At 33.1% G+C, this 14,562-nt stretch overlaps 2 protein-coding genes and 2 long non-coding RNA genes across 4 annotated transcripts in view; 3 read left to right on the top strand and 1 right to left on the bottom strand.

The window, feature by feature from the left end:
- LOC110380488 (cullin-associated NEDD8-dissociated protein 1) overlaps window positions 1–14,562 on the bottom strand; it is a 574,273-nt gene that overhangs the window by 328,714 nt on the left and 230,997 nt on the right. The window lies entirely within an intron of this gene.
- Window positions 989–2,728, top strand: LOC135119304 (uncharacterized). The gene is made up of 3 exons (XR_010278153.1): window positions 989–1,145; window positions 1,413–1,589; window positions 2,550–2,728. It is a non-coding gene; the product is annotated as an uncharacterized LOC135119304 (long non-coding RNA).
- Window positions 3,185–5,521, top strand: LOC135119319 (uncharacterized). The gene is made up of 2 exons (XR_010278166.1): window positions 3,185–3,671; window positions 4,375–5,521. It is a non-coding gene; the product is annotated as an uncharacterized LOC135119319 (long non-coding RNA).
- Window positions 8,388–13,668, top strand: LOC110374066 (snurportin-1). Its single transcript, XM_049836320.2, has 9 exons — window positions 8,388–8,526; window positions 8,607–8,769; window positions 9,082–9,172; window positions 9,586–9,750; window positions 10,125–10,316; window positions 10,753–10,883; window positions 11,440–11,588; window positions 11,811–11,986; window positions 12,431–13,668. Exons 2-9 carry the CDS (start codon window positions 8,618–8,620, stop codon window positions 12,530–12,532), a joined length of 1,158 nt encoding a protein of 385 aa, XP_049692277.2. The 5' UTR covers window positions 8,388–8,526; window positions 8,607–8,617; the 3' UTR covers window positions 12,533–13,668.

Genomic DNA, 14,562 nt, shown 5'->3' with positions numbered 1-14,562 from the left:
GATTTTGGGATTCACTAGGGTGCTGGAAGGAATACTTTCAGAAATTGTTACTGGCTCTCTTTGATATGTAGTGCAGCAGTGTGAAAATTTTAGCATCCTACCTAGGATTTTGTTGATTCATACACTAATGATCTATGTATAACTTTGTCGATTCATACAGCATGCAACAATATTTTTTGCAAACTAGGATATGTTAGATTTTCCTTTAAAGCTCAAAAAACATAAAGCCTTGTGTGGACTAAGCATTTATTGTCAAATTAAACGAAAAACAAGCAGATGTAAAAATTCAAGAGCGAGTCGAAAAATTTAGTACCCTGCCTGCCTGATAGGTTAGATCTTCTTTTAGTAGACAAGAAGTTATTGGGAGGTAGGCTAGAAGTATAGATAGATATCTATCTATCTTGTTGTATTTGTTATGGTGGTGGTGGTGGTATCTATACACACTATGTACACCATAACAAATTACAATTTAAAACTTAATAACTAAAAGGGGTGTAACAATGGGTGGTCTTATCGCTAAAAGCGATCTTTTACAGACAACCTTTAATGTATAGTGACTCTTCTCAAGAAAATTGTATTATGGGGTGGCATAAATAGGAACTGACAATGTAAAGGCGGCAAAAAATGCCTTTGCCTCTACTGTCAACGCTATCAGCTTCTACTTGGCTTGATGCTGCAGCTAGGCGGCGGTGCCGGCCCCTAGAGTAGCGCCACCCAGGGCCATGGCCCCCTCGGCACCCCCATGCTATGCTACTGTGATTTTATTTACTTCAACTGTGGTGTTCCTGTTCTAGTACTGCTAGACCTCAGCTATTATTTCTAGTGTTAGATTAATATTCAAGGATGGTATCACAGTACATTACTAAAATTTTATACATATGATGATGATATCTATTACGGTATTTTAATGAGAGTGAGTTGTTCATGTATAAAACTTCTTGATTTCAGGCCCATTGCACCGATTTCCTAAACCTGAATACCCACATTTGGAAAAGTTTAACTCGTGGAAAAAGTACTAGATAAAGCTTTACAAGAGAAAGGCGACATCTACATTTATAACCAAATTCGATTTTGCGACAGACATTTTGAAGAGTGTTACCGTTCAGCCAGTCACCGACTTACTCCAAATGCAATACCAACTCTAGGTACCTACTATTTAGATGTCTTATGTTATTTAAATCTTAATAGAAACAAAACCACATTTCTTTGCCTTCGCTGTAATAACAAAATTGTTCCTCAAATATTAAATAAAATTTTCTACTGAATAATCTAATCCTAATTAGAAGAAAATAAAATGAATATTATATACCAAAATAATTGATGCAACATGCTATCTTCTAAGAATTAAATGAATATTGTTCTATATTCTACATAATTATACAGTAACTATAAATAATTTCATCCTTTTGCAGATTTATCTACATTACCAGTTGGTCAAACTCTTGAAGGTCCATCGGGACATGTCGAGGCAGACATGTCGAATTTATTAAACATTTCGCAAGATAAACTTGCTGTCATTGAGCCATCCAGCTCTACCCACTATCATAGTGATGTACAGAATGCATTACAGACAGCTGAACGCCCTAAAGGTAAATATTTTTATTGACAATTGACCTTTGACTTGTAACATTAGGTTTTTCTTTCCATCATCAGGATTCCAATTTGTTTCCACTGTAGGGTCATAAAACTTCTTGCAGAGAGAGAGAGTGGGCATTTAAGCGTACATAGGGAAATAAGGACAGAGAAAGCGACTTTGTTTTATACTATGTAGTGAAGCCTATGTGTTATTACATTTTTTATAAGCTATATTACTGTAAAGTTTCATCTAAATCCGTTTAGTAGTTTTCGCGGGAAAGAGGAACAAACATCCTCACAACATTTATAATATTAGTACTAGTATAGGATTATTTCATACTAACTGCGTCCCGCGGTTTCACCCGCGTATACCGGAATAAAAAATAGCCTATGTCTAATTCCAGGGTATAAGCTATCTACATACCAAATTTCATCCAAAGCCGTTCAGTAGTTTTTCGTGAAAGAGTAACAAACATCATCCAAACTTACAAACTTTCGCGTTTATAATTTTAGGTAGGATTATTTCCGCACTTGCAGGAATCAATAAATGTAAGACAATAACAAATCTCCGAACTTGTAAACCTGAATTAAATGGATTAATAATAATAACTTGATATAATCCTACAACTTATGTGTCATAATAATTATTCATCCAAATAGCTAGTTCTAACCATCCATACCATTTTTTTTCGTTGGTAGAAAAGGCCCAAAAATGTATGGAGTCTGAATGATCTTCTTTATATCCATTTTTGTTTACCCATAAAATCCCCATAAAAAATATTTATCAAGCTTGTATCTGCTGTTGTAGGGAAGTCTCCACTTTTGTATCTGTTCCTCGAAGCCTACCTATTCCAATCTCTGGTCATAATATAATAACAGAACAATATTATGTAACATATTTTTATCACAATTCTATTAAAACTTTGTGTAACACTATTTCTTTGATCTGAGGTGTAACATAATTTAAATTACAGGTTCTAGGAAAAGAGGGACTTGTCAATATTTAAAACGAGTCGTCACCTCCAAAGAGAAGGAGATAATAAAGTTAAAACAGAAAGTATTGAAGCTGAAAAAGAAATATAAGGAACAAAATAACAAGAAACTCTCTGCAAGGAAAATTTCCACATCAAAATCATTTTGAAAGAGTTAAATAAAATGCCTGCAACAATAAAAATATTTACTTCCCTCCAAATGAAATGGAAAAAGAAACCACGAGGCAGGCGATTTACATTTAACGAAAAATCATGGCATTGACCATTTACAAACAGAGTCAGAAAGCTTACAACCTCATGCGAAAAATGTTTGTCTTGCCATCAAAGCGCAGCCTACAAAAATGTTGAGTAAATTTGAACTGAAACCAGGCTTCAATCCTGATATATTTAAAATTTAAAAGCTACAGTAGCAAAATTGCCGGCAGAAAAAAGTTGGTCAATTTACTGTTTGATGAGGTATCATTGGCTCCGGGTGTTTTTACAACCCTGCCCTAAAACAGATAACTGGTTTTGAAGATTTTGGGCACAGACAAACAAAAACTCGCAGATCATGCCTTGGTCTTTATGATCAAGGGTATAAAAGCAAAGTGAAACAACCTTTATGCTTTTCATTTTGCCAAGGTGCCACGAAAAGGACGATTTAAAGAAGCTGATCAAAACAATAATAAAAGAAATCTCCAATACTGGATTGATAGTTATTGCCACTATATGTGACCAATCAGCCACAAATATTTCTGTGATAAAAGTCTTCAAGAAGACACAAAACGCAAATATTTACAAGAGGGTAATGAATATAGGACCCAAGCCTTCGAGTTTGAAGACCAAAAGGTCTTCCCATTATTTGATCCTCCACATCTTTTAAAGGGAATGAGAAATAATTTACTCGCCAAACATTTGAAATTTGTACAAGATGGGAAAACAAAGTATGCAAAGTGGGAACATTTGGAGATGCTGTTGAAGTTAGATGTTGGGGATGATGAAATTAGGCTTGTTAATAAATTAACAGAAAACCATGTTAATAAAGAGAAAATTCCAAAATGAAAGTGAAATATGCTGCACAAGTTTTCAGCCAAAGGGTATCATCAGCATTGAGATTCTTAGCAAGTAAGTATGCTTTTATTGTTCTCATTATTTTCTCTATATATTTAAAAAATTGCTATTAATTTACTAAATTAGATTTTTATTTTTAATTTACATGTTTTAACCATCTTCATTCTCCACAGACAAATTAGAAAGTTCATTATTTTTCTTTAAAATAATATTAGATGTCCTGGCTACATTTATAAGTTCAAAAATATTTAAAACAAACAATTGAGATGCTATTTCTCTCGATAAAATTCAAAATAAAAATACAATTCATATCTAATAATTTATCTAAAATTGGCTATGTCAATATTTAAGATGCATAAGATATATTGTTGGAATAACATTATAAATTGAAATGAAATAATAAATTAAAATTATCATATTGAAATAAAATTTGAGACATTATGAAACTACAAAATATAGTTTAATGTTGGTTTCTTACTAATTATATTTACACCCACAACTATTTACTGAACCAACTGATAAAGACGCACAGTAAATCGTTACTGCCACTTTAAAGTTTGTAAGTTTGTGCCTTTTCGACACAGCCGTGAGGCACACCGTTTAATTTTTAATTAAATTTTTGTATTTTGTTTTTTTGTGTCCCCTAATCTGGGTCGAATAAATGTATTTTCTTTCTTTTTTCTTTAATTTCGGTCCACAATAGCAAAAAAGATTGATATGAACTGTATTCTAGTACTTATTTAATATATTGTTTCAGAACACAACCTTCTTCCGGCGGAGTGCGAAGAAACTGCTGATTTTCTACTCATTATGGACAAACTATTTGATTCTTTCAATGGACATTCATATACAGGTGATCCAAAATTTTCAAGGGTGTGTAATGAATAATTCTCCTCATTTTAGATTATGGACAGAGGTAGTTCCTATATTGGATTCAATGACTTTTAAAACTATAAAAAAAAAACGGGATGGTACAGAAGAAGTAAGATATGAAAAAGTGCCATCCCTTCAAAATTGGATCCACAATATTAAAACGTTTAAAGAAATGTGGGAGTTTTAAAAATCAAATATAAAGTTACTAGCCTTTTAACCAGAAATTTCAATCAGGACCCTCTTGAAAATTTTTTGTAACATTAGAAGTAATGGGATACGAAATGTTAATCCCTCGTGCCTACAATTTATTAATGCGTTCAAAACTTTGTTACTTAATAATTTAAATTCGCCCCATTCTGTAAGTGCCAACTGTGAAAAGATGAAAATAAATCACTGCAATCTTTCAAAGATCTTCTTGCTGAAAAACAAAACAATGAAATTGAATTGGTTAGTGGTGATTTTCCTATTGATTCTTTAATTAATACAATGAACCAAATTAAATGGAATGACTCGATTTTGCATGCCGAATCAAAAAAATATGTAGCAGGATACATTGTAAAAAATCGAAATGTAAAGTGTTCAAAAATGTGGAACATGTACTAATGATATATTAAGAAAGGAAATTGATTTTGAATCATTTAATTATGAAATAGATTATACGAAAAATCCTTATTTAATGCATGTGATGATTTTATAAAATTATTAAATGAAATATATTATATGATTGTTGCATGTTTACGAGATTCACCTGAAATAAAATATCTGAAAGAAAAATGAAATTTTACATCAATTGCCATTGTGATTTTAGTATAATTACTTGTATAGTTCATAAAAATAAATTAATTGATTTTATAATTAATATGTCAATTAATTTAATCATTCACAGTTGGTGCACCGGGGTTAATAGAATAATTAACGGAAAAATAACAAATTTCGATGTAAATGATGAAATTAAGTTACAAGCATTTAAATATTGTAATACACATAAAAAAAGGAAATAAAATATACTTAGCCGATAAATGTACTCTTTATCTTTTGTTTTTTTATTATCTCCCATAATATTATTGACTAGACTAGAAGTTGGAAACTGAAAACTGGAAACTGGAACTGGAAATTGAAATCACTGTTTTAAATTCAATTTACAGTAAATTGAATTTAAAACAGTGATTTCAATTTTCAAATTTAAAAACATATTTAAGAGAACTCTTGAAAAGCGCCATCTACCCTAACCATACATGAAGTAACCACGCCATCTTGTGACGGGGGCCCGTTAACTTTCACGCTAGTAAGTTGTTTTGAACGATGAGTTGCGTATCTATCTCTATATAGTGTATTATCTATGTACGCCACGACGAAGACTCCAAAAGTACCACGTGACCTAATCACACGTTCGGAATTCGTCGGCAATGTCCGTTGACTAGCGATAAATGTTGCCATGCTTTAATAAAATTTTACCATATTTTTTAATCTTATGTTACGCAAATTGATGCCGCTAGAATATTACTTTCATTCATTACAGAAATGTCAGATCATTACAGAAATAAATAAATAAATAGAATAGAAGACAAAGAAAATTAACGACATGGAAGTTTATAGAACCCTATCGTGTTTTGCCAATAGCTGAAACATTGCGAATAAATATTTCGAATTTGTGTTTGGACTGAAGTAAGAAACATATTGTTTTATAAAATTTCTCACTTTTTAAAGTACTTGTACTGGCTCCTCAAGGTTTGGTAACAAAATAATATTAATTAAAAGCAAAAGATTTTATTGAATAATAATGGGATTAAGTTAAAATTTAGTAATTATATTACTTTCGAAAGATAATTTGTAAAAAAATAAATGTCCACAAATTACATGGTTCTCTTTTAATCAAAAGATGCCCAACAGATGCTTTAATCAAAATAATTGAAAATAAAAATGTGTCAACGGTACAGTCTTATTACAGTGAGAATATTGGAAATTATTTTTACACCATTTTAGAGATTCAAATGATTTAAAAAAATGAGGTGTAGGTGTCTGTACTATGTAACAACTTTTCCTGATTTCGGGCAAATAAAACTTTGGTAGCAACCCTGGTAACTATTAAGTGTAATTAATAAGTATGGAAACGACTGTGATACTTGTAATATATTACAAATGTATAAGTAAAATACTAAAGTAAAAGTCACATAAAGTTTTTCATAATATAAAACGCTGCAAGGAACAAGAAACACAATTTTATGAAATTCAACAAGCACTCAACATACATTCTCTATAATTAGCGGTAAATTCAAATATAGAATGCATAGGGCAGGCTTCTACATTACCTTTGGCAGATTTACTCGATTATTAATTTGACCTAATTATTATTTAATCTCATCATTTTATTAAAATCGTTATTATGTTATTTACGCAAAATGAATTACATAAGTATATGGCGTTTTTTATAATAAACCTAAATAAAATAAATAACATTGACATAACAATAAAATATTCTGAAGTACCTACTTACCTGTACATAATTTTACCAAAGAATTTTAAGTAGAAATTCTTTGTTGTTAAACTAATTTCTATAACTTTGGTTTCAAAAACACCACAAAAACAGTTAAGGGTACGAACAGAAATAAATGTATAAAGGTATTAAGTAGGTAGGTACCTATATAATGTTCCATTTTATTTTTATTTCATTTCGTCGCCATCGTTGTTGCTTCAGCCGAAAGATGTCCGCTGCTGAACAAAGACCTCCGCCAAGATTCGCCACTCATTTATGACATAAATAATACCTCTACCTATTACCAATACTCTCTCGACTCTGTCTCGCATAGGGTCGCTGCATATGCTGAGCGAGGGCTGAGCTGAGCGTGATTCTGACGCATATTTTCCTCTAACCCTATTCTTCTGTTTTATATTTTATTACTGTTTTTTTTTTGTGTGTTTTTTTTTTTATGTATATTCGCTTTTGTTTGTGCGTCATGAACGCGAATAAACGTTTTGATTTGATTTGAATACCTATATTGAGATATGGACGTGTAATGAGGAGCTAATGAAAGGGAATGTAGATGGTGGTGAGGGTCAGGGAAAGGAAGACCGTAGAAAATACGGATGGATGATTGCTTGAGAGATGACATGAATAAGTAGGGAGTCATTTCTAGAAAGACAAATGGCAGAGAGAAATGAAAGCGGTAAAACAACGCCGCCGTCCCCAAATGAAATTGGTAAGAGGGCAGGCAGAAGAAGAGACGAAAAAAAATTCTTCAATCACATTTAATTTTTTGATATGTTCCTGCCTTTACCTTATGTGGTATATTGGTAGAGCGTATAGAAATCACTATCAATACTGTAATATTAGCACCTATTTGAAGAATCCGGTTATCCGGAAGCCGATCCCAACATAGTTGGGAAAAGGCTCGTGAGATGATGATGAAGAAACGGTTTTATTTACTATTTTCTAATTATTCTTAATGTTATACAATGTTAAATCTGTATAACGGCAGAATAGCTGGACCACTTTTCATGAAATTCACATTGTTAGATAGAACCCTGGTTGGTTCGTCCCGCCCGAGTGATAGAGGAATTAATTGCAAGGACAAAGAACTACTATCGCTAGAGAATCGTTAGAAACGAAATTGCAATTTTAACCTTCCCGCTTAAGATGATCGATTTGAATCCAACGGGAGCCAATACGCGGAAAATAACCACGGAACAGATGTAGACCTTTAGAATATCCTTTGGGTCCCTCTAATATAATCCATTATGACTATAGTCAGTTAATTCTACTTTTCGTTAATAATTATTTTATTCTTAGATGACTATAATAAATAGTGATTGAATGTCTCAACATTATGCGTGCGAAAGGAGGAATCATCACCAGCGAAAGCTGCACGCAAAAATCAATAAATACTTGACAGTTGGCAGTATGACAGTGATGTCAAAGTAATGTCAACATTACTGTTGTGCCATACGGTCGTGTTGAGCCATCTGTTTAGCTCGGTGTTCGGTGGTGTTCGGTTTAAATTGTTTTTCCAATTCTCTTTTAGCATTTATTAATTCAGTGGTCTGTGTTATTGTCGATTGAGTAGTTACAATTTGTTATAGAACATAGAGGAAAGTAATATATGTCTATATATGTTGTAGAACCTGTAATTATGGACGAAGTACTGCAAAAATTCAGTGCGCTCAGCAAGGACGATACTCCTAGCAATGATGCCGGTACAAATTTTGAAGGAATGTACAAATACTGGGGGAAATTGGACAACCAGGAGCAGCGACGAAAGGAAATACTTTCCAGCCAAAAGACGTGAGTTGTACTCTAGGAGTTTTTTTTGTGGTCATTGAAATAGTAAACAGTCAAAACATTCCGCCAAAATACTTCACAGCTGAATAATTATTGTCCTTTTCGTTTATAATATCCCCATAAGTGTAACCTTTCTCTCACAATGTTTTCACAACTGCAGAGACATTCATATTGTAGTCGTTATTACTTTGGAAGATATATAGAAGAATAGTGTTATCACTTTGGTATTAAAGTGTTACTTATACTATTATGTATTACTGTAGTATTTATTCACAATGAATTCACTTGTTTTTATTTAAAGTTTTAATATTTCAGTCACCGTAATGCTCTCACAGACACATTTCGAGGTATATTGGAAGGTGTAGAGAATGCTGCCAAACAAAGCCAAATTTTCAAAGGAAAGAAGGTGAGAAAGCTGGCGGTCTGAAGTACTCAATCTAATTACTCTAAACTGGTTATCAGACTTTCTGGAATATAGTTTTACTCATAAAATGGCTGAAGTACCTTTACAAGCAGGACCTTCTATTTTACAGAGGAGTTAGCAATGACATGGTCTGTCAGATATCAATGAACTGACAACACAAATATTGCTTAACTTTTAATCAAAGAAACCATGTTTCTAACTAATCATTCTATTTATTATGCAGCACTATACAGTTTGACATAACACTTCACCTCTGCCCGCCTTTGCTAAGTTAAAAAAAAATTCTATTTATTGTGCATACTATGCAGTTTGAAATAACACTTCACCTCTGCCCCCCTTTGCTTAGTTAAAAAAAAAAACAAATTAAGAATGTAAACATAACATTTATATTACAGGTTCATTACAGACCACAGATATATGTTGCTGGTTTCAACAGATGTAATTACAACAATACTCTAATGTTATCTGAGTGGATGGTGGAGAAACCAGGGGATTTCCATGACAATTGGTTTGTGGTGCCGTGCCCAAAAGGTGTTAGGATGTTAGTAATTGCTAATGATGTGAGTATTTAAAAACTGTTGTATGTTTACTTTGATTGGATTTTTTTCATAACATGGTTACAGTCCAACAACCCCTAATTTCTGTTAACAATGTATTTTGTTTTGTCATAATATAGTTATTTACTTATTAACATAAACTTAAAATAAGCAGAGGTAATGTACCCAAAAACAATTTGTTTTGCTAGGTTGTGCACGAACAAACATCTCATTAACAATATTGGTCCAAATAAAAGACTTATAATTGCAGCAAAGCTACGTGTTACAGTTTTAATATTGGAAACAGTTGAAACTCCAAGGAGAAGCTTGTAAAATAAAAAATCCATCCATTAAACTCAATAATTTAATTATTCAATAGTTTTCATTCACAATTTCAGGGTACAACACAATGCTACAGTAAATACGGTCACTTCAGATTTGAATGTAGAACTGCATTACCGGGAGGATCACCGGCCACCGTGAGCCGAAGACGTTGCTGCATTCTAGACTGTTTCTATGTAGAAACTCTAAAAACAATGTTTGTGCTCGATCTCTTGGCTTGGAACTGCCAGCCAATGACTGATGGAGAGGTGAGCAATTTTTTATGTGAACACTGTTACTGTTACAGCCTTATTATCGCCCACCTCTGGGCACAGGCCTCCTCTCACATGGAGAAGGATTGAACATTAATCACCACGCTTGCTCAATGCAGGTTGGTGATTTCAGACTTAATAGTCCATATAGTAATATTTGAACAACTATTTTAAAATTTGATTATTCAGAAAAAACCAAATGCAGATTGCTATCTATGTATATCCTTAATTAACCTTCATACTTAATCAAACTTTATAATGTTCTGAGTCAAGCAAAATTCTAACTTCATAATTGAAAATAATTTCCTGATTTGTGATGTGGGCACATTTTTTACCCATTTTTTATTTTTTGAGGCTGCTGTCGCAGTTATAGGATAGTTGTGACCAAAAATAGTAGTCAGATGAATAACGTACTGATTCTGTTTATTTTCAGGCTGAATTCAGACATTATTGGTTGTTGTCCAATCTAGATGACATTCCTGAATTAGGGACATACAGTAAAAAGAATCAGTTAATATTTAAGATACTACCAAAAATAACATGCGATCCAGAAAACTTTAATGAGTAAGTATTGTATTATTTAATGGCTTCAATAAAAAAAAAATTGTGCAACGTTGTTTCCAAATAAATTCAAAAACAGCAACACACTGACAGATTTGAGTATGTGTGTGTATCTGATAATGCCTAATAATCGTCCTCTCTTGAGCCTATTCCCAACTATGTTGGGGGTCTGCTACCAGTCTACCCTGATGCAGATGTGCACCAGTGTTTTGCAAGGAGTTGCCAAGTTACTCAGGCGACTTAATACCCCTTGGTATGACTGGTCGTCTGGTTGTCAGACTTACTGCATTCTTACTACCTGTAACAACTGCCAAAGATGTATGATAGCCAGGACCTACAGTTTAACATGCCCTCTGAAACACAGTCATTGATATCCAAGCTATACTTAGGTACGTTAAGCTAAACGTACATTCAAACTTAGAACAGTTGCATTGGAACTTGCCTGAAACAAATCAAACCCATACTTGAGGTTGGTTCTTTACCCACTAGGCCACCACGACTATTTATCATCTAATCATCTGTATCTAATGTCTGGTTTAAGGCTGTTCTTTAATTGCAGATTTATGATGAGGTATCCACCATTTCCAAATTGTACTCCTAGCCTGGATGGCCTGTTGTTTTACCACAAGCAAGCTCAGTATGTTGCCGGAGAAACTCCCTTAGTGACCTGGCTGTACCCTTTTATGGTACCAGAAGTTTTAGGAAGAGGTAAATATATTTTTTTTTGAGCTGAACCTGTATTTTATATAAAAAATACCGTATTTTTGTGTTGTAGTTGGAATAAAGTTGGTCATTTTTTTTTCATTTATTTTAATTCATCGGCTATGAATAGTTGATAATATTATGTACATTGCAAAAATTGAACCCCTTTTAAGTCTTTGGACAGCGTTAGTATTCGTGATCTTAATAGTGTATGTATTCATTTTTCAGAAATAACAGTAAACCCAGTATACATGCTTGGAATGCCTAAAAATTATGTGAACCAAGCCAATTATATCCATGAGTTCACAGAGAAAGAGGCAAAATCTAACAGGAGGTGGAAACAGCGGTGTGAAAGTATGGATATCGCGCCCGTTGTAGTTGCCAACAGCGAGAATGACCAGAGTGTAAGTATAGATGCATAAATGGAATGCTATACATCATTATAAAGTACTGGCTGATTCCTAAGTCACTTGAGTTTGAGGGAAGCACTCCCTGTACTCGATAAAGCATAGCTTCCGATGCTCAGAAGATAAACGCAGCTTTGTATATTTTGTATAGGAATTGAAAAAATAATCGATTCTGCAGATATAGAGAGCTTACCCTCTAAAACTTCTATTTAATATTAGTCTCCTCATAGTTTCATTTCAATTTTTATGTAAGCTACTGATTCCCGCGGTCTCACAGGTGTCTCGAGAGAAATAATTCACACTCTCAGACTAAAAGGAGCCTATAGCCTTGCTCGATAAATGGGTTATTTAAACTTAAGGGATTGTTCAAAACCACCTGAAATTAGCGCGTTCAAGCTAACAAACTTCAGTTTTTTATAAATCCATCTCCATTTTTTACAGAATACAATGGCGACAGAGACTGTACCTCAAAATTTGGACCCAACGACAGAAGTTCAAAATTGGAACAAAGATGACAAGAAGAGTATCGAACAGATGGAGTAAGCACTCTCGCCTGTTTGATAAATGTGGAATTATTTACAAGGCTGTAAACTAGATTATGCTGTGTAGTTTTTGAGAAACTGAATTGTCAGTAGCTAGAGCTTAAAAACTAGTCTTTAAGTGTATGTCGTTTTAGATCTACATCCAATCTTGGAAGGATTACATGGTACCGAAATAAGGCCCAAGTTCGCAACATGAACGTATTTTTTTTTTAAAACAACACCTTACTATTTTTCACATTCAATTTTTAATCTGTGGTTTTAAGAATGACTGACGTTTATGTTGTCTGTGATAATGGGCGTAAGTAGTATTTTTATGATGTTACTGTTTTGGAATTTTATGTATTTTGTGTTATCTCACGTCGCTTACAATTATGTAGCCAAAAAAACACGTTTTGGATGTCGAATCCTAAATTCTGTGGAACCGAGTTTTCTGAAATGAAACTATTTCAGATATATTTTCTAAGACTGATTTCAAATTCAATTCGTCTGCGAATTTTCGGATTCCAGTCTACCAATACGTGTTTGTTGATGTTTTTTATTTTGCATGCTGCAAAAATTTTATTTATTCAACCTGTGTACACGATAAATTTATTTTAATACTTACAGTAGTTTTAAAATAATTGAAATAGTCTGAATTAGCTACTCATAAAATAAGTCTCTTCTGTGTATGATGTGTTAACTTCATCTTCAGACAATTCCGGTTAACTTTATTTTTTAATGAATTAAGGCCCATTTGCACAACTGCCTGCTAAACACATGTAGGTATACTCGCTTGTTATTTTCATTGGCTGCTGATGATAATTTTCCAAGTCACCATTAAGTTCGACATTAACTGTTCCTCTGAGTATATATTTTTTATGTTGTCAGTATCCTTAGTGAGTATTAAATAAAATAAATATACATATGTAACATATGTGAAAAACATTAGTAGGTATATTATCACTTTAAAATATATTTAATGATGAACATGTTAAATAGATTTAACACTGCATGTGTTCAGTGGGCAGTTGCTTAATTTGACCGTAATTCAATTGTTGTACCTAATTAAGTTTTGAATAATGTTATTTATTGAATGTAGCATGACCTAGAGTTAAGCAAACTGTTATGAACTCTAAATAAATGGATACAAGTCTCGAATGTTTGCCTTTGTCTCCTCATTTTGTACCATCTTAAACCTTTTAGTTATTACGATTTGAGTGTCTGATAGACAGTTACTTCGATGTGCTTCTGCATCTGAAAACTTGCAGTAATTGTGACCCAAAAAGTATCGAAATAAGGGTAACACTTATTTGTTGGGTCACAATTACTTACACTTCTGTTTTCATAACCTAAATTAGACACACATACAACCCTACTTTAAAAATGGTTACAGCGATTCTTTAAAAGCAGTGGTTTTGTGTAAACAAAATGATAAATACCGAATGGTATTTTCGACCAGGGGCCCGATTCTAATAAGTTTTAATAATGTCAAAATTTGATAGAAATTGAATCGTAATATCAGTTTTAACCATATCGGGCATTCTGCTACTAATATAAGACCAATCGTATTCCAACGACATTCGATTGGTTTGCGATTGGTCTGCCATTTTGGTGATTTTGGTCTATACGGTAGTTTGCTCTACAATCATATTGCAATCGTAAATCATTTGCAGACAAAATGATTCATTATTAAATGACAGAAAAGGATAACGTTTATTTCCAAGAAAAAATAGCGGAATGCCACATACGCTTCAATCGTAATTGAGTCGTGATAGGATCTCAGTCGGATGTGAATCGTATGTCGCTTAAGTAAAATTAGGAGAATCGGGCTCCTGGACTGCAAAGAAATTGAAGCGTACAAATATATTAAAGCATGTTTTTTTTTGTTATACAGGCGTCTTCGAATGCAGCAGTATCTACGGCTACAGGATCCTATAACAAAGGTGGCTCGGGAAATTATGTGTATGCAGAATAACAACGTGTATGGAGAGAGCAGAGGAACGCCGACCGCATTACAATGGGATAAGTTGTGTTTTTTTTAATAAACTATAG

Source organism: Helicoverpa armigera, chromosome 3 (assembly GCF_030705265.1).
Source record: "Helicoverpa armigera isolate CAAS_96S chromosome 3, ASM3070526v1, whole genome shotgun sequence".
NCBI lineage: Eukaryota > Metazoa > Arthropoda > Insecta > Lepidoptera > Noctuidae > Helicoverpa > Helicoverpa armigera.
Note: the sequence above shows the minus strand (reverse complement) of the source record. Positions and strands in the feature narration are given on the sequence as shown.

What these genes read in the sequence shown, in the direction of transcription:
- LOC110374066 (XM_049836320.2), top strand. Translation starts at nt 8,618, where the DNA reads ATGGACGAAGTACTGCAAAAATTCAGTGCGCTCAGCAAGGACGATACT. An exon ending in AAATTTTCAAAGGAAAGAAG is followed by an intron (nt 9,173 to 9,585) that starts GTGAGAAAGCTG and finishes TTTATATTACAG; the next exon opens with GTTCATTACAGACCACAGAT. An exon ending in ACAGCGAGAATGACCAGAGT is followed by an intron (nt 11,987 to 12,430) that starts GTAAGTATAGAT and finishes CATTTTTTACAG; the next exon opens with AATACAATGGCGACAGAGAC.